The 23,441-nt window shown below is 50.6% G+C and overlaps 4 protein-coding genes across 10 annotated transcripts; 2 read left to right on the forward strand and 2 right to left on the reverse strand.

Moving 5' to 3' along the window:
* The first annotated feature begins 3,219 nt into the window (after positions 1–3,219).
* On the forward strand, positions 3,220–6,432 carry myod1 (myogenic differentiation 1). The gene is made up of 3 exons (XM_061283513.1): positions 3,220–3,961; positions 4,929–5,001; positions 5,410–6,432. Exons 1-3 carry the CDS (start codon positions 3,329–3,331, stop codon positions 5,622–5,624), a joined length of 921 nt encoding a protein of 306 aa, XP_061139497.1. The 5' UTR covers positions 3,220–3,328; the 3' UTR covers positions 5,625–6,432.
* A 700-nt stretch (positions 6,433–7,132) lies between these two features.
* On the forward strand, positions 7,133–18,897 carry prr33 (proline rich 33). 2 transcript variants are annotated; one of them, XM_061283474.1, is made up of 2 exons: positions 7,133–7,222; positions 15,814–18,897. In XM_061283474.1, exons 1-2 carry the CDS (start codon positions 7,211–7,213, stop codon positions 18,403–18,405), a joined length of 2,604 nt encoding a protein of 867 aa, XP_061139458.1. In that variant the 5' UTR covers positions 7,133–7,210; the 3' UTR covers positions 18,406–18,897. The 2 variants fall into 2 exon arrangements, with proteins under 2 accessions (XP_061139458.1, XP_061139459.1); XM_061283475.1 differs by lacking the exon at positions 7,133–7,222 and adding an exon at positions 14,798–14,958.
* On the reverse strand, positions 7,385–13,871 carry LOC133157178 (troponin T, fast skeletal muscle isoforms-like). 5 transcript variants are annotated; one of them, XM_061283515.1, is made up of 13 exons: positions 13,722–13,871; positions 11,737–11,777; positions 11,569–11,582; positions 9,924–9,941; positions 9,092–9,110; positions 8,958–9,003; positions 8,718–8,834; positions 8,575–8,652; positions 8,389–8,502; positions 8,197–8,309; positions 8,024–8,114; positions 7,903–7,943; positions 7,385–7,624 (listed from the first exon to the last, which is right to left on the reverse strand). In XM_061283515.1, exons 1-13 carry the CDS (start codon positions 13,854–13,856, stop codon positions 7,588–7,590), a joined length of 864 nt encoding a protein of 287 aa, XP_061139499.1. In that variant the 5' UTR covers positions 13,857–13,871; the 3' UTR covers positions 7,385–7,587. The 5 variants fall into 5 exon arrangements, with proteins under 5 accessions (XP_061139499.1, XP_061139500.1, XP_061139498.1 ...); XM_061283516.1 differs by lacking the exon at positions 9,924–9,941 and adding an exon at positions 11,347–11,355; XM_061283514.1 differs by lacking the exon at positions 9,924–9,941 and adding an exon at positions 11,347–11,367.
* lsp1a (lymphocyte specific protein 1 a) lies at positions 15,384–23,136 on the reverse strand. 2 transcript variants are annotated; one of them, XM_061283492.1, is made up of 13 exons: positions 22,945–23,133; positions 21,447–21,569; positions 21,145–21,243; positions 20,960–21,080; positions 20,784–20,881; positions 20,497–20,725; positions 20,267–20,392; positions 20,147–20,190; positions 19,974–20,055; positions 19,351–19,479; positions 19,150–19,281; positions 18,983–19,079; positions 15,384–15,762 (listed from the first exon to the last, which is right to left on the reverse strand). In XM_061283492.1, exons 1-13 carry the CDS (start codon positions 23,001–23,003, stop codon positions 15,746–15,748), a joined length of 1,356 nt encoding a protein of 451 aa, XP_061139476.1. In that variant the 5' UTR covers positions 23,004–23,133; the 3' UTR covers positions 15,384–15,745. The 2 variants fall into 2 exon arrangements, with proteins under 2 accessions (XP_061139476.1, XP_061139475.1); XM_061283491.1 differs by having other exon boundaries at positions 19,150–19,479; positions 22,945–23,136.
* Between the last annotated feature and the right edge of the window lie 305 nt (positions 23,137–23,441).

Genomic DNA, 23,441 nt, shown 5'->3' on the forward strand with positions numbered 1-23,441 from the left:
GCGTGTGCGTGTGTGTGTGTTAGGGACTCCTGTGGGACTCTCCGGTTGCAGGCCTGCAGACTGGCTGGCACCCTCCGAGTAGCTTCTTCATCCTGGAGACAGCTGTTGTCTCCGTGACGACACCGCCGACCAATGAGGGGGCACACACACACTCTGCGTGTGTGTGCGTGCGTGAGTGTGTGCGTGCGCAAGCAGTTGGCTGTCTGCAGTAAACAGCATTCCTTCAGTCCCACTGAAGTTTCAGGCAAACGGTTCCTGTTGAATCTGTTGACCAGTCTGAAGCCCGAAGATAGTCATGAATGGATAAGACTCAAAATGGAAGACATCAAGAAAAGCCGTGTTTGAAAAAAAATATACTTTTTTTTTTTAAACGTGAGCAGGTTTGTTAGTCGGCGAGCAAACGAGCAGCTCTCTCTCTCTCTCTCTCACGCACGCACATACGTTCAGTACATAGAGTACACGAGAAGCCAGAAATAAGCTTCAGTCATCGGATCACGTAAATGAGTCACGCTGTTTGGGACGTCACTGCCGCGACAAAATGTCACCCGCTTCCAGAACTTTCTTGAAGTTTACCTTCTTGTCATTTTCTGCCCTACGTTGCCGAAGACTTTTGCATGTCGTGCGTGGTGTGGACTTCACAAGCATGACAGCAGGTTCAGAACCTGAATGGAAAAATGGGGGGAGTCAGCAGGAGGACATCCGTGCCCATCCGAGTGAGCCAAGATGAGTTTGGGTTAACAGTGGCTAGCCTGTGTACTGTACACGAACATCGCCACCGTGTACAGGAAGTCGACCCCCAGCGTGTACAGGAAGTCAACGCCCCGCCGTACCGGACCAATGGCGCTCGTCAGGAGATTCGGACTAAAAATATATGCTGGAGATCGGCCGAAGTCAGCAGACCAAAAACTTTGGGAGCATTTGGAAATTGATAACCCCCCCAAAATGTCCTATTTTGAGCTCTTGAATTATATGAAGTCAAACGCTAGCTAGCCATGCTACATTAGGCTTTTTTTGAGGCATGTGGAGCTCTTTGAGTTCTTTCCTGTGACGTGTAAAAGTCCGGGCAGGTTCTCCGTGTCCGTCAACGCGCGCTTGCGTTCGGAGACCCCCCACGGGTCCTGGCTGCGGGCCTGGATGGGCTGGAGGCGCTTGCTGTGGGCATACAGCCTCACATGCCAGAGTGGAACACGCGATTAGACTAAATCCAGCGAGAAGGAAAGCTCTCAGGGAAGCGGCATGACACAACGCCGCAAATATTTGCTGGCACGAGCGAGACAAAACGAGGCATGGCCGGCTAGCGGCTAACGGCTAACGACAGGTGCCGGAGGACGAAACCTGAAACGTTGACATGAGAGCTCGCTTTAACGTGCGTGCGCCTCACGTCAGCGCTGCTAACATGCTATCGTGGGTTAGCGGGTCCCGATGCGGTTACGGAAAGTATCAGGATGGCAAATAAAAATACAACATGGAGCAGGTCTGGCTCCAGCTTTAGAGACTCGGCTTCAATCGATTGATATCGAAAGAAAGCGGGTCGCTTTCCAAAAAGTTAGCATGGGGACCAGATTAGCGAGGGGACGAAAAGTGCGAAAAGTATCCTCGTCTGGATACTTTAGAACTTGATAACATGGAGAACGACAAGACGGTCATGCTGCAAAATGGAGAATCGATCAATCAATCAATCAGTAGTTACGACCGCGAATGAAAACTTGCGCTCTGTCACAATGAAATCCAAAAAATGCACAAGTGTGGTGTTGGGTGGTCCCGTTTGGGGGCCTTGTGATGGTTTTAGGGGCTCAGCTGTTGCGGGAAGCATCTTCACCTCACCACCCGGACGGAGACCACCTCACCTCGCTGACATTGACTTGCTTGCTGGATGAATAAAGTTGATTTGCAGCGCTCGCTGTGTGTGTGTGTGTGTGTGTGTGTGTGTGTGTGTGTGAGCATTAGTCTGCAGTTAACATGTTGATGAGCACATGAGAGTAATTGCTTACACAGCAATAAGACTCAGGTTACACGTGAGTGTGTGTGCGTGCGCCTGTGGTCATGTAGCAGTGGCAGGCACTTGTGTGGTCCGTGACCTTTGAACCCGCAGGTGACGAGTCAACACACTCGTCTTCTGCCGCGGTTGCCGTGGTGATATTTGACACCTAGATGCGATATGAGCGTTTTGTCTTTTTGATCCTTTGGAGCCACCGTCCTTTAAGTTATCAAATATAAAGCCGATCACGAAAAGTGTGCCAAGCTTCCGATGTCTTTTTGGTCATTGTGTTTCATGAAAGGTCCCTCTCCTTGTGATGCCAGCACTCCACAATGAAAGGAAACGAGAGGAGGTCCTTCGATTGGACTGAATCAAGTCGGATGAGTTCACGCCCGCAACGGCGCAAACAGCCCTTGTTCAAATATGCCGCCATGCATGCATGGATCATCCTCAGGTTTGGCTGTCTGGTTATATATGTGCCACTTTTGGAGTGTCGCTCCAGCCAGGTTCAACGACGTCTAATGAGGCAGCGGGTCGTTATCTGGGTGTGGTCCGAGTGGACCTCAGCGAGATGATTTCCCTTTAAGTGGAAGCCATTTGATTCCCAGCGTGTCTCGTCACCCCCAGCTGAGCTCCAGACGGGGGCGTCCATCTTAGAAGATGGGCAGGGGGGCTTTGCGTATGGCAGCTGAGCAGCACCGGGGTCTCCTTGGCATGTCAACACCTTGGTGGTCCTTAAGGGCTGCAAATGGAAAAGCCTCCACGGACCCTTGGGATTGTTCCACTGTCAACGTGATTGATATTGTCATGATCTCATTTTGTCAGAGGCATTCTCATCATCAACTTCCAATCTCACCTTGTCATATTTTATAAATGGACCCATGTAATAATTCTTTTTTTTTTTTTTTTTTGCTGCCTGGCAGGCCCGCCATACGCTTGGATTTGTCAACATGCTATATTTATTGATGTTTTTTTTGGTGTAAAAACATTCTCAAAGGTTGTGGGGATGAAGGAAAAATGAACACCAGCAGTCGAACATGTGAATGGGGATGTTCTGCGTTGAGTGGCGGCGTCGTAATTGGATCCTAATTGGCGTGAAGTCTTAAGAGCCGTCGCGACGCGCGCGGCCCCCCGATTGGCCAGCGTCAGGTGCACGTCGCCCTGCTAAACACGCCTACGCGTGCCCTGGCAGCTATAAGACGCTGGGAGCGGGTTCGGGGTTCCCCATCAAGTATCAGTGAAGCGAACCCTCCAGCAACCCCTCCCCCCCCGCCCCCAAAGGCCCGCAGCCAGGCCCAACATGAGCACCCGTTAAGGCGGCTGCGCGCAGGGCAACTTTCCGTGGCGAGCATGGAGCTGTCGGACATGCAGTTCAACATGACGCCCTGTCCGGGCTGCCCGGGCGACGACTTCTACGACGACCCGTGCTTCGACACGAGCGACATGCGCTTCTTCGAGGACCTGGACCCCCACCTGGATCCCCGCATGGTGCACGCGGCGGGCCTGCTGCAGGCCTGCAAGCCGGACGACTCGTCTTCGTCGTCGTCCGGGTCTTCGCACGCACGCGACCCGGACGACGACGACGAGCACGTACGCGCGCCCAGTGGCCACCACCAGGCGGGCCGCTGCCTGCTGTGGGCGTGCAAGGCGTGCAAGCGCAAGACCACCAACGCCGACCGGCGCAAGGCCGCCACGCTGCGCGAGCGCCGCCGCCTGGGCAAAGTCAACGACGCCTTCGAGACGCTCAAGCGCTGCACGTCGGCCAACCCCAACCAGCGGCTGCCCAAGGTCGAGATCCTGCGCAACGCCATCGGATACATCGAAGCGCTGCAGGCGCTGCTACGCGCGGGCGGGGCCGCCGGCACCGCCGCCGCCGCCGCCGGCTCCCCGCCGACGGGCGACGCCTGCTACCCGCTGCAAGTCGAGCGTTACGCCGCCGACTCGGACTCCTCCAGCCCCCGCTCCAACTGCTCCGACGGCATGGTAAGGAGGCTAGCAGAAAAGAAAAAAAAATCCCCACACCCTCATGGCTGAAGTGGGCTTAATTTATTTGCTGAATTTTAATTTGAAAAATATCAGAAAAGGTCAACATTTCATTTTTTTGAACAAATGAATGAAAGTCTAAATATTTCTCTTTTGGGAATGAGCTTGTCCTGGCCGCGCGCCCGACAGGAGAAGAAAATAAGCTAAATAAATAAGAAGGGTTGTTTTCGAAATTGTTTTGATATGACATTTAATTTTGCCTCAATTTAAGGCAAAAAGTTCTTGATTGAACTTCAAGCGCTAAATCTTTGCATTTGACCAATTGATCCTAATCAATGCTGACTTGTTCGCATCACAAATAAAACCCCATCGCACATGCGCTCAAATTCAAATGAGTTATTCTTTAGGTCTATTTTAGTTCATGAAAACACTGAAATGTAAGTTTGATAATCACCACAGTCAATATCGAATTGAATCCAATTGCCACTTTCTATATACATTTTATATATTTAAATATTTTCTTTTCTCTGGCAGCCTTGGAGTCAAATGAAAATGAATAACCTTGGAGTCAAATGAAAATGAATAAACTTAAGAACGAGCCCTGTAAATATGACAAATTCTCTTCTTCTGCCCTCTCTTCACAACGAGGTAAAATGGCTGGAAATTAAAATTGAATGGATCTGAATGAGCGCATGCTGCCAGTTTGCCGTTTGCGCCAAACTAATTTGAGAGCAGATTTTTGTTGCCGAAACAGAGTAATAATACAATGTCGATCGCATAATTAAAAGGTTTATAATAAATAAGTTTGTAAATGATCATGGAAAACAAGCCTGCTGTCAAAAATGATCAAGAGAAAAAAAAAAAAACACCTTTTACAAAACACAACTCCAAATGACGCATTTAAATTCGCTCTATTTTGTGTAACAATCTTTCATGTTTGCTTTTATTTTTATGATGATTTGTGCAGGCGGACTTTAGCTGCCCTTCGTCCAAGCGAGCCACTTTTGACGCCAACAACTTTTTCACTGACAGCAGCAACGGTAAGAGCCCGTGACGTCACTTCTCCCAAATGACTATCGATTGGGGCGGCGGGTTGTCGTGAATAATTAGCATAATTATTCATTCTAAAGGCCCCGAAGAACCGCCCTATTCCGGGACTCCATCAAGTGGCAAATTTCGATGAATTATTTTAGGTGTTGGTGACGTTCTGATTTTTATTTTATTTTTTTTTTCAACCAGAATGGCACAAACATATTTTGGGGAAGAACGAAATGTGTGTATAGGCCCACCTCCAGCATTGTTCAGCACACTTCCAAAATAATCATTTCAAAATGATTTTGCGGCCCGGTCCCCTGGCTGTAGCGCGGCCTTCTGCTAGCGCGTTGCATGAATTGCCAACGAGGAAGTGAGCGTTGTAGGAATGACCAATTGTGCGCGCACGCGTGCAGGTGTCAAGCGCGAGCGTGCGTCGGTGGTCTCCAGCCTGGATTGTTTGTCCAGCATCGTGGAAAGGATCTCCACCGACGCCAACGTCGCCAGCGGCAGCAACGCGGACGCGCCCGGCGTCGCTCCCCCGGACGCGCCTGCCGGCGCGCCATCGGCCCCCTCTGGCGACAGCGCCGACCACCAACGGGACGCCAACCTCATCTACCAAGTCCTATAGGAGGCCGGCGCGCCACATCATCATCCAACAACAAAACGAGCAGTTTCCCCGCCACTCAAAGTTGACATTTGCGCCCGGTGCTTACCATGGCAATCAAAACAACCCAATTAGTCACTCAATGAAAGGATCTTTTAGGTAGCCCGTTGTTTTTAGCCCACTATTTGAAATGAATGTCATGTTAAATGCTTATCGTGCAAAATGATCACGCTTCAGTATTTTTTCTCAAATGTTTGTCGAGCGAGTTCTCAATGATTCTTGACTTCGTGAATGCTTCGAACGACAAAACTATTTTACACGTCGTGGATTGTTACAATAACGATAACAACACTCAAGGCGTTTTTGTCGGACGTATTCATGGATGTTTGCGCTCCCTAAAGGTAATGTCACGCAAGTAACCGCTGCCGTGTTTCTTCTTCTTCTTTTTGCTTTGCATTTGCGCAGTTTGTCGGCTTCCCGCTGACAAATGTATCTATTGATGGGGATGATTGCTCATGCAGCCAACACGAAGGCAAGTGATTGTTGTTGCTTACATTCCTAGCTCCACCTCAAGCTTCCCTCGCGTCCTCCACTTCGATTTCAACCACAGCAAAATGGCAAAAACTGACCGATGATTTGACTGCTTGCTGGCTCCACTGCTGCAGAGGACCATTTTTTTTTTTGTATCCATAAACTGATCTTGTAAATAAGAGCGTTTGTTAAATGTATTTAATGCTTTTGTTTGTCGTGACACAAAATGTTCAACTTTATATTTATACAAACCGAGTGACACTCCAATATAAAATAAATCTTTTACTTTATTTATACTGAACTCTCATGTCTTATAGTTTTTCTTTAAAACATGTTTTTTTTTAATTTCTTTATTGTGGAATAAAATAGTCTTGTTATATTAAATATTTGCACTGCACTATAAAATCGGTACTCGACTATTGTATTGTAAACTAGAAAGATTCTGCATTTTCAGTTACTTGAATGTCAAAATGGCCTTGAACTATATTACTAACAATTCTTCGATTTGACGTTGAAATGACTTTTTACTCCACTTTCAAAAATAAATGAACGTACCAAATAGATCCCTCTTACTCCGTTGATTGAAACCAAGATCAAGACTGGGCAACAAAGTTTTTCTTAATGATATCATGAAAAGGAATAATTAGATGAGGACCAAATCTTCTGACCGCTTCATAAAGGTTCCATCGGTTCTCATCTGTCAACGTCGACATGAACTAGCAGCGGTCTTGTGGAGAAACATTGCCGCCGTGTGGCGTGGCGGCGGTGTAGCACATTGTCACCTACACCGAGTCCCCGTGGCGTGATGACGTCAAAAGTGGAGTCCAATTCATTCGAAACTGTGCTGTCCTTCCCTCTGTTGGAAAGCAAACATCTTTTTATCCCTCCTTCACTCAACAAAGGCGAAGGAAAGCTGCCATAAAAATGCGTGTTGCGGAATAGTTAATTCCGGTGACTAAACAAAAAGGGGCCGTTTCCACACGGACCCATTTGACCGACGGACGCGCGCAAAGTGGCAGAGATGTAAAGCAAACAACAGATCAGAACTTTTCGGACTGGGCCAGGGCAGCTTCCAATCAATGTGTGGTCTGGTGAGTTCTGCTTTCTTTTTATTGACTTTGACTAGCCATTATTACGTAGTACTTAGTTTTATGATAAGTTTCAGCCGTTTTGCTAGCTTTATATATGTGCTTCTTAAAGAATGGCCTCAATCTTCCTGTTAGTGTCGTAGAATGACGAGAGGGGTAAAGAGGTCGTCTTGAAGAGTCAAACTTTATTTACAAAAATACTGAGAACCAAACAGTCGAGAGAGCATGGAGGTCCAAGATGTTTTTATTGCTCTCGTTAGCAGCTAGCAGCAGCTAGCCACTAGTCGCTAGCGGCTTGCGATAACGTTGCGTCTTCAGCGCGACGACGTGGTGCGTCTTCTCAGCTAGAATAATTTCGCCAGCGGCGTCTACTTCCTTCGGCGGGCGGCGGCTCCCTTCTTGCTGCTGTGCAATGCACAAATAAAGCCACGTTAGCATCTTTGTTATGAACTTTAAACCGCTGCTATTAATACTGTTGGATCCATCTTTTAAAAACAGGTTGACATGAACATGGAGCTTAATGTGCAGCATTATTGTCTCCTCTAGCATGTCATGAAAACGTTTTAGGAGCTGTTTTTGCCTTTAGTTGGCAATGATGTGTTTAGAAATGTGGTGTAATGTTTCCTCCTGACCAGCGGCGGCGCTGTAGTTACGAGATGCTGCCACGCAAAGGCGTTACTTACAACTTGCTGAGCTCCTCCACTCTCTTACGCAGGGTGGTGACCTGACGGCGTGCAAAAACCACATTTGGTGTTATTTGTTTCCTTTTTTTTGAGGGGGCGGCGCTGTTTTGGTGACACTCACCTCGTACTTCTGCTTCTTCAGCCTCTCCATGTGGTCGAACTTCTCCGACTCCAGCTGACACATCCAATCGTACAACTCGTTGATCTTGTCCCTGGAACGCAAACGGTGCGTCGAGCGTGACAGTAAGCTCACAATATGGACGCCATCATGGTCACGAACGCGGGATTTCTCACTTTAGCTTGTCCTCGTTGAGATGGTCGATGTTGAGTTGCTTGCGCCTGGCGGCCAAAATCTTCTTCTTCTTCTCTCTCTCCGTCTCTTTCTTACCTCCGCGCTTCTGGTCCGCCTGGCGGAGACAAAAGTTGTGAGCGCCGCTGGCCATATTTTGAAGACCAATTCTTGGGATGATGAAGCGTCACACGTACCCTCTGCAGGTGGCTGCCGTAGTTGGATCCCATGTTGGTCAGAGCAGACTTCTTTTTGGCTTCTTCGCCGGCCTTCTTCTTGGCGTCCGCTTCCTCCTTGATGCGACGCTCCTCCTGCACGCAGACAATCGAGAGCGGGCTTGGCATCTTGGGGGGCTTGAAGGGGGGCGGGTACGGTATACGGACCTCACGCCTGGCCTGGCGTTCCTTGTCCTTTTCGGCACGGATCCTCTGTTGCTCAGACCTCTCGGCGCGACGCTTCTCCTGCGGGAATTTGGGTCACATGAGCGCGACTTTCTCCAGCCCATCTTAATGTTTGGCACACTCACAATCCTGTCTTTGAGGGCGATGAGCTCCTCCTCCTCCTTCTTGCGGTGCTCAAAGTGGGCGTCGATCAGGCCCTGCAGCTCCACCAGGTCTTTGTTCTGACGCTTCTTCTGGATGTCCTGAAGGCACCCAAAGCACGGTCAGCGACACTGACTAAAGGCCGCTGGCTCCACCAGACCTGCTTGATTCTGGCTTTCGGCTAAAATGGGACTCGGCGCGTCTCACCTCTGCCGGCAACTTACGTCAAAGTCGACTTTCTCGCCATCGGGGATCTTGGGAGCGCTCATCCTAGAAGGGAACGAGAGCGAGCGTATGCGTTGGTCGGTGCGCTTTGGCTACGGACCGAAAGGACGCTTCGATCCGTCAGGAGACTTACTTGAACTTTGGCTTCTCCTCTGCAGGGACGCCAATCAAGATGGCGGCGGCGCAGGTTGGGAGGGGCAGGGGACAAGTACATTTAATGCTGTTAGAAGTCAAACGGATTAAATAGTCTCTCAAGCACTCAAATGTTTAATTGGTGATTAGACTTGGAAGGGAAAAAGAGCAACCATCTTAAAAGTTGATGACAGTGAACCCTCGCAAGCAATAACTGACGCCAAGTAGCGTGACATCAATGCTAATGCTATTACGTTAGCATGAAGCTCGCTGGTGCAATTCAACAAAAATGACGTTGAACTCAACTTCAAGAGATTGCAGCAAGCATCACTTGCTTCGCATGGGTGTAAACAATTCATTAAGATGCCACGAGATGGCGCCAAAACACCCGACGAATTTTTCATGGCTCCCACGTCGGCCCAGTTGTCTTGAAGACAACGGCAAGAGTTCAGTCGAGGTTAACCGATTGACTATTGATCATCAAATGAACGGGCAACATTACGAGCCGTTTGACAAGAACCCGTTGCCCAGCGAGGGTTCACTGTGTTATTAATGATCCTTCTCTTCAGCTCTAACAAAACGTGTGGTTTTTCTCGTCGGCTTGACCCCCAAACTCGTCGTGGTCTTCTCCGTCTACAAGTCAGGCAGGGTCACATAATCACAAGGGTCCTCTCTTTCCCAGCGGCCGGCTTCATGCCATGCAGCTGACAAGCGGGCGGTGGCGCATCTCTTATTCTTTCACCCTTTTTTTGTCCTCCGCTAGCGGTTTTCTGCACGATTGTGCGAAGCTCCAAAGTTGAAATATGAAGAGTTTTATCGTGAAAAGAACGTACCTTCCTCTTCAAAGGCCTCTGCATGCAGCAAGCGTCCAGAACAAAAGCAGAATAGAAAATAAAAGTGTTAGCTTTGGCGTTGGAGGAGCAGTTCCACAAGCAAACTTGAGCTAAAAAGCTAATGGAAAATGATGGCGTCCATGTTGTGCTGATGATTGACTTTCAATCATCTTCGTAGCGACTAGTGCTGTTATCAGCGCTACTGTTACAGCTAAGGTTGTTAGCATATTAGCTCGCCCAAGGCAAAACAAATCTGAGGTCCGATTGTTTTGTTCGCTTACATGATGAGCTAATCATCCACTTATTTCCTACAAGAAAGACAGCAGCAGCTTTCATTTAAATGGCCACGGTCATTCTCTGCCGTCACATCATCAACGAAATTAAAAACAAAAAAAACAGCAGCTTGAGTTTTGGTCAGGATTTGTTGCCATCAGATTATGAAACAAAGCTTGAGTTCCAGTGATTGATGTTGTCATCAGATGACCGGAGAAAATAAAGCTTCTTTTGTAAATCAATTCATGTTATTGACAACAATATTTGAATTGTTGAATTGAAATGGTGCCATTTTGCCAAAGCATGTCTTTACCAGGATTCATGTTGATTACCATGATTCACCTTTCGAATAACAAATACAACAAAACAATTCCAAAGAAATAAAAATGAGGCATAAATATTAATGTCCAAGTTAGCTCATTGCCTTTGTCCAGAGGTGAAAGGAAGGTAAGTTAGCAATAGCATGACTGGAGCGCACATTGCAGTGTGCTAATGGATGATAGAATAGCCCCGCCCCGTCCATGCCACATACCTTCGGCCTCATCCTCTGCTTCCGCTTCAGGTTCTACCTCGGGTTCAGGTTCTACTTCAGGTTCTGTCTCGGGGGCCGGCTCTAATTCCTCTACTAACTCTTCCGCTACGGCCACACCACGTGCGGTTAATGGAGGCAAAGAGAAGGAAGGTTAGCTTGCGCTGGTTCTCAAACTTTTTGGGTCCGCTAAGATTTATTTTATTTTTTTTCCCAGGGCTCCTTTACATTCCTAACACCAGTTAAAAAAATAATCACCTTTATAAGACCAATGATGTGTTTTTGAAATCGAATTATCTTGCAAAAAAGCAAGTTGACATACAAGTGACTAGTGCAGACTGGAGGCAGCTCTGTCAGATTTGTGTGATGATGTCACAGCCATCAGAACTTCAACGATGGAGGGCTCATGTTTTTGCCGTGATAATGTCAGGGCAGGGCGCCGGCCGAGCCCAGTTTGAGAACCAACCGCAAGTTTAGGGGAGGAACAGTAAGTGTGGAGGACCCCCGCAGGCTGTAAGAGCTGTTGCAAGACGGCGTCCGAGTGCCGCCCGTGCTCCGACGGGGTTAATTTATCGTGACGTAAAAGCAAGACGTCAGCGCAGGTTAGTGCGAGAGGCTTACCATCGTACTCTTCACGGCGATCCGAGAAAGAGAAGGAGCAGAAGGACATTTACAAACAAGATCTCACGGGCACACCGGCGGGATCCATGCCAGCCGTCATGCCGAGACGGCGCCAGTGACAATGCACACAGACACACCACCGAGGACCGTTGTGATGATGACGACGATGATGGTGGGGGGCGGGGAGGAAGAAAGGAGCCCATGAGAATGGATACTACTTACCCTCTGTCTGATCGCTGGGGGCACAAGAAGACACAAGATCAGAACACAAAAAGGGACGGTAAAAAATGGCTCACGCCAAGCACGCAGAAAAGACAACACCAAATGTGACTAAAAGGAGCAAACAGAAACAAAAATTGACAAATGGAAGATGACCAAAAAGGAACTTACTACTCTTCGTTGTCGGACATGTTGAACGTGGACGTTTCACCCTGCGAATCAAAAAGTTGACATCACATATTCAAACGGGCTCAATCGCATTTATTGTGGCGTGTAATTCGCATACAAAGCCCAAGACGTCTTGGCTTTAGTTGCTGCGACGTAGCAACGAGCTGGCTTTATTTAAAGCTCAGCTTCAAAATAACTGAAAGCAGCCCCGCCCCCTCCATACACACACACACATTTAAACACCCCCCCCCCCCCCCCTCCTGCCCGCCCCAACCAAAAGCAGTAAAAAATGTGCAAGGCTTCAGCAGGTATCAAATGGCAGAAGTTTCGAGTTTGCAAAAATTGTCAACGCTTTAAAATTAGACCCAGCGCACTAAACTCCCCCCACAGCAAGTCACCCCACCCCAGCGACAACAAGCGACGCATACAATAACATCAAATCAGATCCTGATTCGTCGTAATCCAATATAACCCCCCCCCCCCCCCCCCCACTTGTTGATTTGCGTCGTATCTTGCTGAGCAAAATGGCCCGTTAGCGTAATATTCCAATCTGTAGTATCATACGTGCTTAGCCTGCCTAGCAACAGTTTGCCCAATCAAACGGGAGACCAGCACACAAAGATGTCACGTCCTCGCCGTGATTTTCAACATTGTAATTCTGTTGCGGTGCTCGTGATTAGCATTAGCGTGAGAAGCATGGCCGGCCGGCAACACTTGATCCAACAGGACGAGCGTCGCGGGCCCAATGGCATCATGGATGCTACGTGTGAGTGATGGAGTGAAGAGTTGATCCAATGAGCAGAGGAGCTTAGGCACACATTATTCCCATTATCGCCTTCCGCCGTCTATTTTGAGTCACAGCTGTGCGCCGCCCGGCTCGGGTGTCCCGGAATGCCGCAAAGGGATTTGTTTCCTTCCTTGGAGGAGGTCCGCCGTCCTTCCACCTGCCGTCTCCTTATGCGGCCGTCCGCTGGCTTCCTTCAATCACGCGGGTCCTGCCTGACCTGACCGATCCTCGCTGACTTCACCTTTCAGAAGAAACCTCAGATCCCCGTCGACGGGAACGCCTTGACGCTAACTGAAGAATTGTTGCCGTTCCTTCTGGCCGCTAGTGTTGATCCCGCCGCCATGTGGCCGCGTGCCACGCCCATTTGCAGCTTCACTGCCATGTGGAAGATGACACCGTCTGAACCGTCGCAACCATCTGCTGTTGATCTCTCAAGAAGCAAACAAACGCTTATACTGTGGCAGCACACATTAGAAGGCCTCGGCGCTGGAGGTTCTGCTAGAACATCTTCATTGACTGACACCTTGCAAACAATCCAAGGCATAACACAACATCAAAGACAACACAGGAAGTTGAAGACCAGTCGACGGCAAGCGTCAAAGTTCTACCAGTTCTTTGAGAACCTCCAAATGAGCAAGAAGTCAGCATAAATTTTTGAAATGGCCAGTGATGAATGCCAAAGGCCACCGGAAATGATGTCATAATTCCTCATCAATGGTATTGGTCCAACCCGGATCATAATGATCAACAATGGATAGCAAAGCGATCTGCAGCCGTGTGGTCTGTTTACATTTTTGGTTGGACGGCGGCATTCCTTGGAAATCACAATGTCCCGTCACTGCTGACCCATTTTCAGACAGACCAGCGGGCGGCCATGTTGGCCACCAGCAGGCGGCCATGTTGGCCAATCGCTGCTCCAACACATAGCACAAGATCAAAATCAACAGTATGGAGGAAGCCACGACAGCTCCCGCAGAACCAACATGCTCCCACTGAATGTGACCGACAGCTGTTCTGTTGACAACACGGGCCTGACCCGCTCTGGCTTACTTTAACGCATTTGGACCGGAGGCAGAACTTAATAAATAAAGCATCCTTGAAGACCAATACAAAAGATTTTTGGACCACTGAGGCTCTTTGAGCACGCTGGTTTGGAATTGTTGGACCAAAGGAACCTGGATTGGGATTTGGACTTTCTTACCTGAGCTAAGCAGAAGGAAGAAGTGTGAAGCGTGGAGGTCCCCGCTGGCGCAGAGCGGCTGTCAGGTTCTGCAAACTTACCGCGCTGATTTTGTTCTTCTGTTATAGTGACACTCGATCCGTCGCGCCTTCTCATTGGTCCGAAGGGCGGGCCGGGGCGGGCCCCGTTGGCGGTGGGCCCGACTCGGCGGCGCAACCACTCCTTCCTTCTCCCGGTCCTCAATAAGGAGATGCCAGCGCTCGGCCGGGGAGGAGGAGGAGACGCCGGCCGCCAGCTCAAGTTTGGCCAAGCCCCAGATCACCGGTACCCGTGTCGTCGGGCTATTCCGGGAACACGGCATGAGTCAAGCACATTTCACAATGAGCAAGGAGAAGACTGAGAAGTTCATGCTCCAACAGCTGCTCCCTCAATGTCCCGGTCTTTTGGTCTTCTCCTCTCACTGTCGTCTTCCTAAAGTTCTCCTCACAACCTTCTGCAATCTTTCAATGTTCTTGAAGATTCTCCCCCTGAACTGTCTCCTCACAGCATCGTTGGACCTTCTCGATCTTCTCATCACAATGAACTAAATCTAGCTCCTTAATTGATGGATGCCGGAACGTTTCCTGGTGTGTGATGTGGCTTTGCGAGTCCCATCTTGACGGAGCAGACATCTTCCACTAGGGGGTGCTGCAGTAACATTTCACATCCACTCAGTGAAGCCCTCAGCAACGTCACAGTCTCCCTCCCAATCTCGCAGAAAAGTCGAGACCAGATGAAATGCGACCGAACAGCGCACGTAACGGAACCTCGTGTAACTCAACACACAACATTATGCAACACAGGGGTCTTCAGTCCTCGGGCTTTGGTGTGGTGTTCAGCAAGGTGTGGAGAAGTTGGACCAGGATGGAAGAGTAACACAAGTGTGACTTAACGTGTCCCGACGTAACCCCTGCCGCACATTCTGTAGATGCGTCATGTGTGCGACAATTAACGTCACATCGCTCAAAGTGTGGGCCTTCTGCTGGGAAGGGGGGGGCGGGGGGGAGGTCAAACTTAAGGTTTAGATTTGCGCCCCGCTCGGCCGCTGCTGTCACTCCGTTTATTTTGGGACTGTCATGGCGAGCGGTCCTTGCGTTCGGAGGCAAAGGGGGTGGGGGTGGAGTGGGGCGCAAACGCCAAGCAGCCGCTTTGACAGTCCGGGCTGCGACAAGCAGGCAGCACCCGGACCGACGGCTGCCGCCCAGCACCGCTGCACCAGGTAAATGCCACTTTTCTTCTCTGGCTGGGCCGTGCTAGGACCACCTCCTCCTTGCTGCTCTTTGGGGGGGGGGGGGGTTGAAAACTTCCTGGCTGCACTTGTCTTGCTTGAACTGGAACCTACCTGCTGCACACGAGCCACCACTCGCAAGCCAGTAAGAAAATGGTTGCTGTGTTTTTGGGTTCATTTCGGCGATTGTGGACCATGACAACTTTTTATGACACGGCTATTATTACTCTTTCCACTTTCGACGCCAAGCTTCCAGTGCCTTAAAAGGAGGGGGGGTGGAGGCTTTTAAGTGGGGGGGGGGGGGGGGGGGGTACACTGGCCTACATTTCACCAAGTAGTGGCAGCTGATTCTTTACAGCTCTTTGATTATTTTCAATTATTCTCAGTTCCTCATTTTGATTGGTTGGAGCAAAATATTTGACAAAAAGAAATCGAATTTTATTTTATTCCCATAAAATGCCATTTTTTTCATATTGAGAAAGTACAGCTTTAAAAATGTATCACCACCCCAAAATTGAAAACCTGGCAAAACTTTATTCTTGAAAAAATGCCTTTCAAAAAAGCAAAATAGTCGTAGCAGAAAACCAAGTTTAACGGACTTACAAAAGGGCCGCACAACAACAAAAGGCCTCAATGACTGCAAGGTGACATCAGCAGCAAACGGGAAGTGATGGCGCACGGCGGCAACAAAGACGTACACCACATGTCACAAGTGCAGCTGATGGTTAATAGCTTAGGCTTGCTTCCGTGTCAATCTTGCTCCAAGCTGAAGACCGCATCAGGAATCGCACAAATCTGGAAGAAAGACAAAATCAAGTGACAAATTTGTTGTGGTTTGTTCTTCAGGAGCTCGAGGCGCTCATGGCGCTCGCTTACAGCACAGCCATCCCGCCTGGATTCTTTCCCGTCCAGTACCCGCCCCCCTTGCTCCCCAAGCCCAGGAAGGACAATGCCCGTCTCCAGAAGGTTCTGAAGCGCAGCGCCAAGAAGAAGACCTGCCCGCAGGCGTCGCAGGCGGCCGGCCCTTTCCGCTCCAGCCTCTCCCCGGTCAACGAAGCCAGCCCGGACCTTGAGCGCAGCGAACGCTCCACGCCGCCCAAAACTCCTGAGGCGCCCTACGCCTTCTACGCCAGCCATCAGTCAAATCGTTTCGCTGCCCGCCCACTTTACCAGCATGTGGCGTCGCCCTACCCGCAACGGACGGCCTTCTCTCGAGCCGCAAGGTTCTCGCCTCAGCCGCAACACGGCGCCGGCGCTGCACCGCTCCCTCCGACGGTGCCCGTCCAGCCCATTCCCTCCGCTGTCCCTCCTCCAGAGTTGACACCCCCAGATTCCAGTCTTTTCCCCAAAACTCCCAGACTAGCCGTAGCCCCGCCCACCAAGCCCAAACCGGCCAGCCCCAATCCGACCTGGTACCCGGCGGAAGGAGCTCAGGCTTTGATCCGCCCGCTGACGGTCCTAACTCAGTTCGTCAAGCCCAAAAGTCCCCGTCCGACATTCAAAGCCACGGAACCTTCCAAATCTCCCAAGTCTATGTTTGAGGTCCCCCAAATCCGCCTGTACACGGCCAGCACGTCCTACTACGAGACATCCAGGACGCCGCCCGTGTACGACACAGTCGCCCTCACCGCCATCGGGGGCACAACTGAAAGCAACCAAGAAGCCAGCCTCGCGTGGCAATGGTCCGAAAGCCCCGATCTTTTGGTCAACGCCGAACCACAAGCCAAAATACCAAACGCGCCCGTGAGGAGAGAAACGGCCAAAGTCGAGATAAACGCGGCGGCGGCTCCGAGCATCGAGATCAGGAGAGCCACGCCCACACCTGAAACCAGAACCAAAACACCCACCCCGGAAATGCATTCACCGAGGTGCCTGACGGAGCGTCCGAGAACCCCGGCAAAGCGTGCCGCCACCCCCGTCTTTGAGGTTTCCAGACCCAACCCTCTCTTGTTTGCAGTGTCACCGATGATGATGGAGTCAGAGAGGTCCAAAACTCCCCAAATGAGAGCCAAGACTCCCGAGATCTACGCATCTGCCACGGAGCCGTACGGAGAGGCCCAGGCCAGCTGTCCACAGACCATGACAAAGTCCAAATCAGAATCTGATCTGACCAGGAGAACTCCCACAGCTGAGTTAACATCCGCAGTGACAACCTTTGGGTATCAGAGGCCCGTCACTCCAACCTACGAGGGCTCCCGCCTGCTGATCTCATCTCCGGCTTTTAAAAGACCAAGAACGCCCACGTACGGAACGTCGCCGCACAGTGGAGGCTTCCAGAGATCAAAGACCCCGACTCTAGTCGGGCCCAAATCAAAGTCTGCCTATCGTGGACTGATGCCCGGAGAGTACGCCGCTTACGGAGGAATCAAAACGCACACACCGGCCTTTGGGATTACAGGAGCTCAGGATGCAAGGCACGAGGAGGCCGCAGCCACCCAACGTAAAACACCAAACCGAGAGCTGATGGAAGCCAAAGAACCCCCTAAGGCAGAGGTCTCTGCCCCCCCAACAACTCCCATGATTGTTGTTTCCCAGACACCCAAAACCTCAGCAGTGACCCCAAAAGCAGAGGCAAGGATGATTCCTCCACCGCTCCCAGAGAACCAAGAGCAGATCCAGAAAACAGCAAACATTACACCGCCAACCTCAGACAACAGAACTCCTGTCCACCCGAAGATGGACATGCCAAAACCTCAGATAGCCAAACAAGCTCCTCACACTCCTGAGAAAGACCCTCTGAAGGCAGTAAGGAAGCTTCTTGGCAAAGACAAAGTCCAGGCTTCCAAACATCAAGCTCAGGCAAAGGTCGAAGAGTCGGTGAAGGTCTCTGAGGTCGAGAAGGTCAAAGCAACATCCTCCCCAAGTCAAGATAAGGACAACAAGGTTGGAACGCTCGCAGGAGAGGACAAGAAAGCTGACGAGTCGCCTCAAACCACCCAGAAGCCAAAGGCATTGAAATCCAAACTGAGCGGCTGGTCTAGACTTAAGAAGCACATGGTGGTGGAGCAGGAGGAGCCGTCGTTTCCGCAGAACCAGGGAGTGGGCCAGGACCAGAGCCAGGGGGTCCACACCGCTGGGGCTACACCACCTAATGCCACCAAGCTGTGGGATGCCGTGCTCTTCCAGATGTTTTCCAGCAAGGAGAACATCATGCACCAGATCGAGCTGAAAAAGAAGGAGGAAGAGCAGCAGCAGCAGACGACGGAGGAGGAGAAGAAAGAGGACAAAAAGACCCAGGCCAAGGAAATCCCGTCCTTTGCTCACCGGCTGCCCATCTTGCTCTTCCGCCCCAAGTTTGACGCCAAGAAGCTAAAGGAGGCAGCGTCCAGACCCCTCACCAAGTTCTCCACCGTCTTTGAGATGGGTCTGATCGCACGCAAGGCCAAGGACGAGGAACCAAAAGACTTTAACAGAACCGCCAGAGGCTTCAGCTCTTAGAAGGGAGGAGGGCCACAGCGTATGGAAAGTGCCGCTGCTGCATCAGAAGCGCCAGGCCTCCTCAAGTAGTGGCCGAGTCCTGGCTGGCTCTGCTTGTTTGGACTCAACCTTTGTCTTGCCATTAAAAAGCTTTGATGTTTGAACAAGGCTCCCGTTTGTTCCAAATGTTCCTTTGGTGAGATGTTCGCCACGGTGCTACTCGTCTCCGCAAGTTTGATGCTTTCATTTTGATGTCGTTAAAGAGAGAACGGTAACGTTGACTTGCTTTGTTGTCTTCTGCATTTGGCTGAATCGATTCGAGAAGGAGAGCGTTTGTGGCAAAGGTAGGTTAAGAAAGGAGAAGGTCGCTTGAAAAGATGAACCGTTAAAAAGGCAGATGAATGTTCTCGCCATGCATGTTGTTGTTGTTTTTCTGGTGTGTGCGCTTGTCTTACATTTTTTAAAAATCCAAATCTGGATTTACACCAAAATAAAGCAATCAGGCAAAATTTGCTCCATTTTCCTTTTTCCTTCATAAGTGTCACATCTGGGATTTGGACTAGGTTAAGGGATTTCAAAAGGGTGTGACTTCTCTCACCGGACTTTCCGTTGGTGGCGAGGTCCACGGAGATCTTCTCGTACTTGCCGTGGCCCGTCACCACGAAGGTGTACTTCTTACTCGCTGCTGCCGAGCCCTGACGAGAACACGCAGAAGAAGCGCAATAAGAACGCGCATGTTAGCGTGTTAGCATTAGCAGGTGTTACCTTGATATTTGCGGTGGACCTCCCTGATGAATCTCCAATCACCTCCCACATGTTCTTCTTCTGCATGACATCTCCACTCTTGACATCCGCTTGGCCCTTTGCCCACTGGCTGACCAAGTGGGTCACGGCCACCTGATTGGTCGATATTGTGAGTCGAAAAGGCCGGCGTGCGTGCTTAGGGAGGCCTCGGGCCTCGCTTACCTGACAGGAGGTTGTCTTGGGGGTGCCGCTGCTCCGCCCCTCAAACAAGTTCTTCTTGGAGGTGACGGCCTCCAGAGAGTTGGGAAGGTCCACCAGCGGGGCCTTGGAGCCTCGCGCTTCCTGAGAGTTCTGGACCGAAAGCGGCAGACTCATCAACGACTGGGATTGGCCAAAATTTCTTTAAGCCTTGGATGCACTCTTCCTGAAAAGGGGATCCTTCCATCTGTGGTCCCTTCTCAAGGTTTCTCAGGTCGGGTTTTTGGGAGTTTTTCCTTGCCCTTTTGGGATCTTCAGATCAGGGGATGCTTTGAGAATAATTGTCAATTGTTTGTCTATGTGAAGCCCTTTGAGATTGCTTGTCATTTAGGGCTATACAAAGTAGACTTGACTTCCATTAGTGGGTCAAAAAGGAGCCATATTAGACTCAATGTAGGTAAACACATTTTTGTTGTTTTGGTAGAGAGTCATTCACTTCTAGGATATTATTATGATCGTTTGTGACCCATCTTAGGGTTCAAACTAGAGTGAGGGTTTCAAAGTAGGGTCGAAAGCTAGGGTTAGCGCACTTATGCATCGAACTTTGACCTGATGCTCCAGCCATTTGTGTGCTTGCGCTTGCGTACCTCCACAGCGTGCGCATACTGCTCCTTCTTGTCGTCGATGTTGTTGACGAGGACGGGCGCCGGCGTCTTTTTGAAACTGTTACTGACCAACCCCAGACAACGACCAGAAGGAATGAGGCCCTTGTTGTCATGGCGATAAAACAAAGAAGCAGCCCAAAATGTCCTCCATTTACCTTTTCTTGAGCGAGCGGCTGAGGGACTCGGTCCGCTCTGTGATCTGGAAGTGGCAAGACGAGACACGCTTAGATCGTTATTTGTGGACAAATCCATTGATACGGCAGCCCGCTGTTTACTTTGTGTGTAGGCGTCTTGACGGGACTGAAGACCTGGTCGGCGTCGCCACTGCTCAACAATTTCACCCTCTGGGCGGCATCCGTCCGCCTCCTCGCCATCTCCTCCTTCATTCGGCACCGCTCCTCCTGTCAATGGCGTCCAAAGCCAATTGTCAGCCAAAGCAGCAAGGTAGCTGTCCGTCCATCCGTCCGTCCATCCCGACTCAATGTCCAAGACGCGTCTCGCTCACCTCCTCCTTGGCGAGGCGTTGCCGTTGCTCGTCTTGCCGTCGTCGTTCCTCCTGGCTTCGCAGACGGCTCCTCTGCTCTTTCCTCCTGGCCAGCTCCTCCAGCTCTTGCTCGGCTCGGGCGTGTCGTCGCTTCAGCTCCTCCAGCTCCTGGCTCTCCTTCTCCTGGAGGCCCAGCCGGACCTTCTCCAGGCGACGCTCCGCCTCCAAGACAGCGTCCGTCTGGCCGTTCCTGACGCAATGAACGGCAATGAACTCATGTGCTAATGCTGTCGCATGCTAGCGTGTACCTGCTCTTTGATTGGTTGCTGGATAGTGATGTCACTTCCTGTTGGGCGCCCACCGCTTCGGAATCTTCGAGAAGGAAAGCTTTGGATGTGGATGAGACCTGGATGCAAAACGTGAGCCGCACAATCTGAATTTGGACATGAACTGACAACGGCGGCGGGACAAAATGGCCGCTCACCTGACTGGCGTCCGTCTCCAGCCTTGACTCACCGTCGTCATCTTCCGCTTCGCACCGGACGCCAGTGGATGAAGAAGAAGAAGACGTGCTGGAGGTGGCGGCGCTGTCTTTCGGCTCCGACCTGTAATAATAATAACCTGTAAGCGCCGCCACCGCCGTGCTCCTCCTCGTCCCGTCCGACTTGCCGCTGATGGCTTCTCTGCTGTCTGCGCTGCGTCCAATCGCTGAAGCCTTCGTCCTCCTCCACCGCCGGTGAGCCGCCAGGCTTTGGCCCGCCGTCGAATCTGGAGGAAGAAGAAGAAGTGACGTCGTGAGCGGAATGGTCGCTGACAAGTCAATCACTTTGAGAGATTGATGATGACAAAGCCCGGACTGGTCGGCCGTCAGCGTTGCGGGTCACCGACGACTCGGCAGACAGACACGACGTCATCCGCATTCTTTGTGTCACGTCAGCTGCCGCGTATGCTTGCGTGCGAGGATGACTTACACGGCGAGGTTGTCGGCGGCGTAGTCCGCCTCGCCGTTGCTGTGACACGGCTGCTCTCGGGCACGTCTCCTGCGTTCGCGTTCCACTTCCTCGGCGTCCTCCACGCTCCTCTGCGCTGTCAACCTGGCGCACAGCAGCATCATCATTGTCTTGAGCGAACTTTCTGTGACTCTTCCAGTCTCGCCGACACAAAAGAAAGGTGCCCGAAATGCAGAGGAGAAAAAAAAAGAAAAAAAAAAGAAGGTTACCACCTGCTCCTTTTGTCTACGACGTGTCAGCGCTCGTTTGTGTCTCGGCGGACGTGAAAAGACGTCACCGGTGAGAAAAGCGAGAAGACGTGTTGTCATCGGATGCGATGACGACGACGACAATGAAAGGAATAATTACAGGCCAATGATGTCATAACAAGTCCAGACTTGTCATGTTTGGAGTGCTACATGCAAACATTCCAATCAGCCACGGACGACCACCTGAACAACAACACGAAAAAAAAGCAAGCACACACCTTGGGTGGGGGAGGGCTCACAACCCTTGTCAATCAATCTGATAACAAAAATAACATTCCTCAGCCGCTTGCTTATCTGTGTGTGTGCATGGGGCTCAGAGGGGGGGGTCATAGGTCGCCGTCTGTTTACAGCTGTTCTGCTTCCTGAGCGATGACCTCATCCTTGCGCTGAGATAAACACACACACTCGCTGGCATTTCTTTCCGCAGCGTTTCACAATAAAAGCCGTCGGATCAAAGATTCCAGCAACATTGCTTTGGCATGACATCAAGCTTCCTAGTTGGGAATGACATCATCACAAGGAGCCATGGCAGCGTTTGACCATCAATGGCTGATTGCGCCCTGGCCCCGCCTCCTGCATTTAGGACCCAGGCGCGACTCACAGGTTGACGCCGTGCTCAGTGATGACATCACTGACTCGCCATTTGCTGTCCTGATGACATCACACAAAGCTGCCAGCTCAACTTCATGTTTGTTTTATCTTTTCTTTTTTATTTGTTGTTTTCTTTTTTCTGAATTGATTGTTTGTTTGTTTTTATTTGTTCTCATTTTGATGACACGGCCGGGAGTCAGTGATGACATCACACACCTTCCATATACTATTATGGAATTTTTATCCAAAAAACTATATCCATCATATTTCGAGGCACTGAGTCTCAAAACGGCGGCGGCGCTTCCCGTCCAGTTCTGGATGTCAACATGTTTGTTATCCGCATCCCAAATCCCCGAAACTCTAAAACCTTTGTGACCCACAAAAATCCGCCAGTAATCCCAGCAACGCCACAAATATTAATCAACATCCAGAAAAGGTTGACGCGTCCCACAAAACAGAACCGGTCGGCTTTGGAGAATTTTTTTTTTGCTGCAATATATTGCGTGTGCAAAGAGCAACATCATGCTGTCAATGAGTTCAAAAGAGCTTTGGAGGCCACAAGTCATCATCACCATGACGATGATGACGGACAGTGGCCACAGGCTCCTGTTGGAACTGACCTGATGAGGTTCTGCAGACTTTGTTTGCTGGAATTTCTCCTCAGCAGCGCCTTGGACATCTTCAGGCTTCTTCTTGGTGCTCTCCTGGAGTTCTTCAACGTGGTCCTGAGCCGCCGCCGTACCTTTCTCTTAAGACCTTCACGCTGTTGGCTCTTTTGTTGCCACTGGCTCGCTCACTCTGTTCCCTCCCCTGCGTGGCGTGTCGGGAATGTCGGGGGTGGGCCGGGGTGTGTGTGTGTGTGTGTGTGGAGGGGGGCGAGGGCAGGCAGGGTTTAGTCATCACCCCCAACGCAATCCCCCGTCTGTTGTCCTACATGTGGTTTCCATTGAGAAGAGCTCAGCATCCATCCTTCTGGGTGAAAGATGATCCCTCAAAGTCCTGGTGCCCAACGACACCCCGACATCTGCAATCGAAAACAGACCAGGAGAGAGAAACCTTGTCGGGGTTGTTTTTTTTTCTCCTCATTTACTTTAGTGTCACTATTTCATGTTTGTTC

This window comes from Syngnathus typhle, linkage group LG7 (genome assembly GCF_033458585.1).
Source record: "Syngnathus typhle isolate RoL2023-S1 ecotype Sweden linkage group LG7, RoL_Styp_1.0, whole genome shotgun sequence".
Lineage (NCBI taxonomy): Eukaryota > Metazoa > Chordata > Actinopteri > Syngnathiformes > Syngnathidae > Syngnathus > Syngnathus typhle.

Coding starts and splice junctions, on each gene's coding strand:
- myod1 (XM_061283513.1), top strand. CDS start 3,329: ATGGAGCTGTCGGACATGCAGTTCAACATGACGCCCTGTCCGGGCTGC. Junction 3,962..4,928: donor CCAACTGCTCCGACGGCATG/GTAAGGAGGCTA, acceptor TGATTTGTGCAG/GCGGACTTTAGCTGCCCTTC. Junction 5,002..5,409: donor TTTCACTGACAGCAGCAACG/GTAAGAGCCCGT, acceptor GCACGCGTGCAG/GTGTCAAGCGCGAGCGTGCG.
- LOC133157178 (XM_061283514.1), bottom strand. CDS start 13,856: ATGAGAAGGCGCGACGGATCGAGTGTCACTATAACAGAAGAACAAAAT. Junction 8,503..8,574: donor AACGCCAGGCCAGGCGTGAG/GTCCGTATACCG, acceptor GTCTGCGTGCAG/GAGGAGCGTCGCATCAAGGA. Junction 7,944..8,023: donor TGAAGAAGCAGAAGTACGAG/GTGAGTGTCACC, acceptor GCACGCCGTCAG/GTCACCACCCTGCGTAAGAG.
- lsp1a (XM_061283491.1), bottom strand. CDS start 23,003: ATGTCCAAGGCGCTGCTGAGGAGAAATTCCAGCAAACAAAGTCTGCAG. Junction 20,882..20,959: donor TGGAGACGGACGCCAGTCAG/GTGAGCGGCCAT, acceptor TTTTGCATCCAG/GTCTCATCCACATCCAAAGC. Junction 20,191..20,266: donor TCAAGACGCCTACACACAAA/GTAAACAGCGGG, acceptor TGCCACTTCCAG/ATCACAGAGCGGACCGAGTC.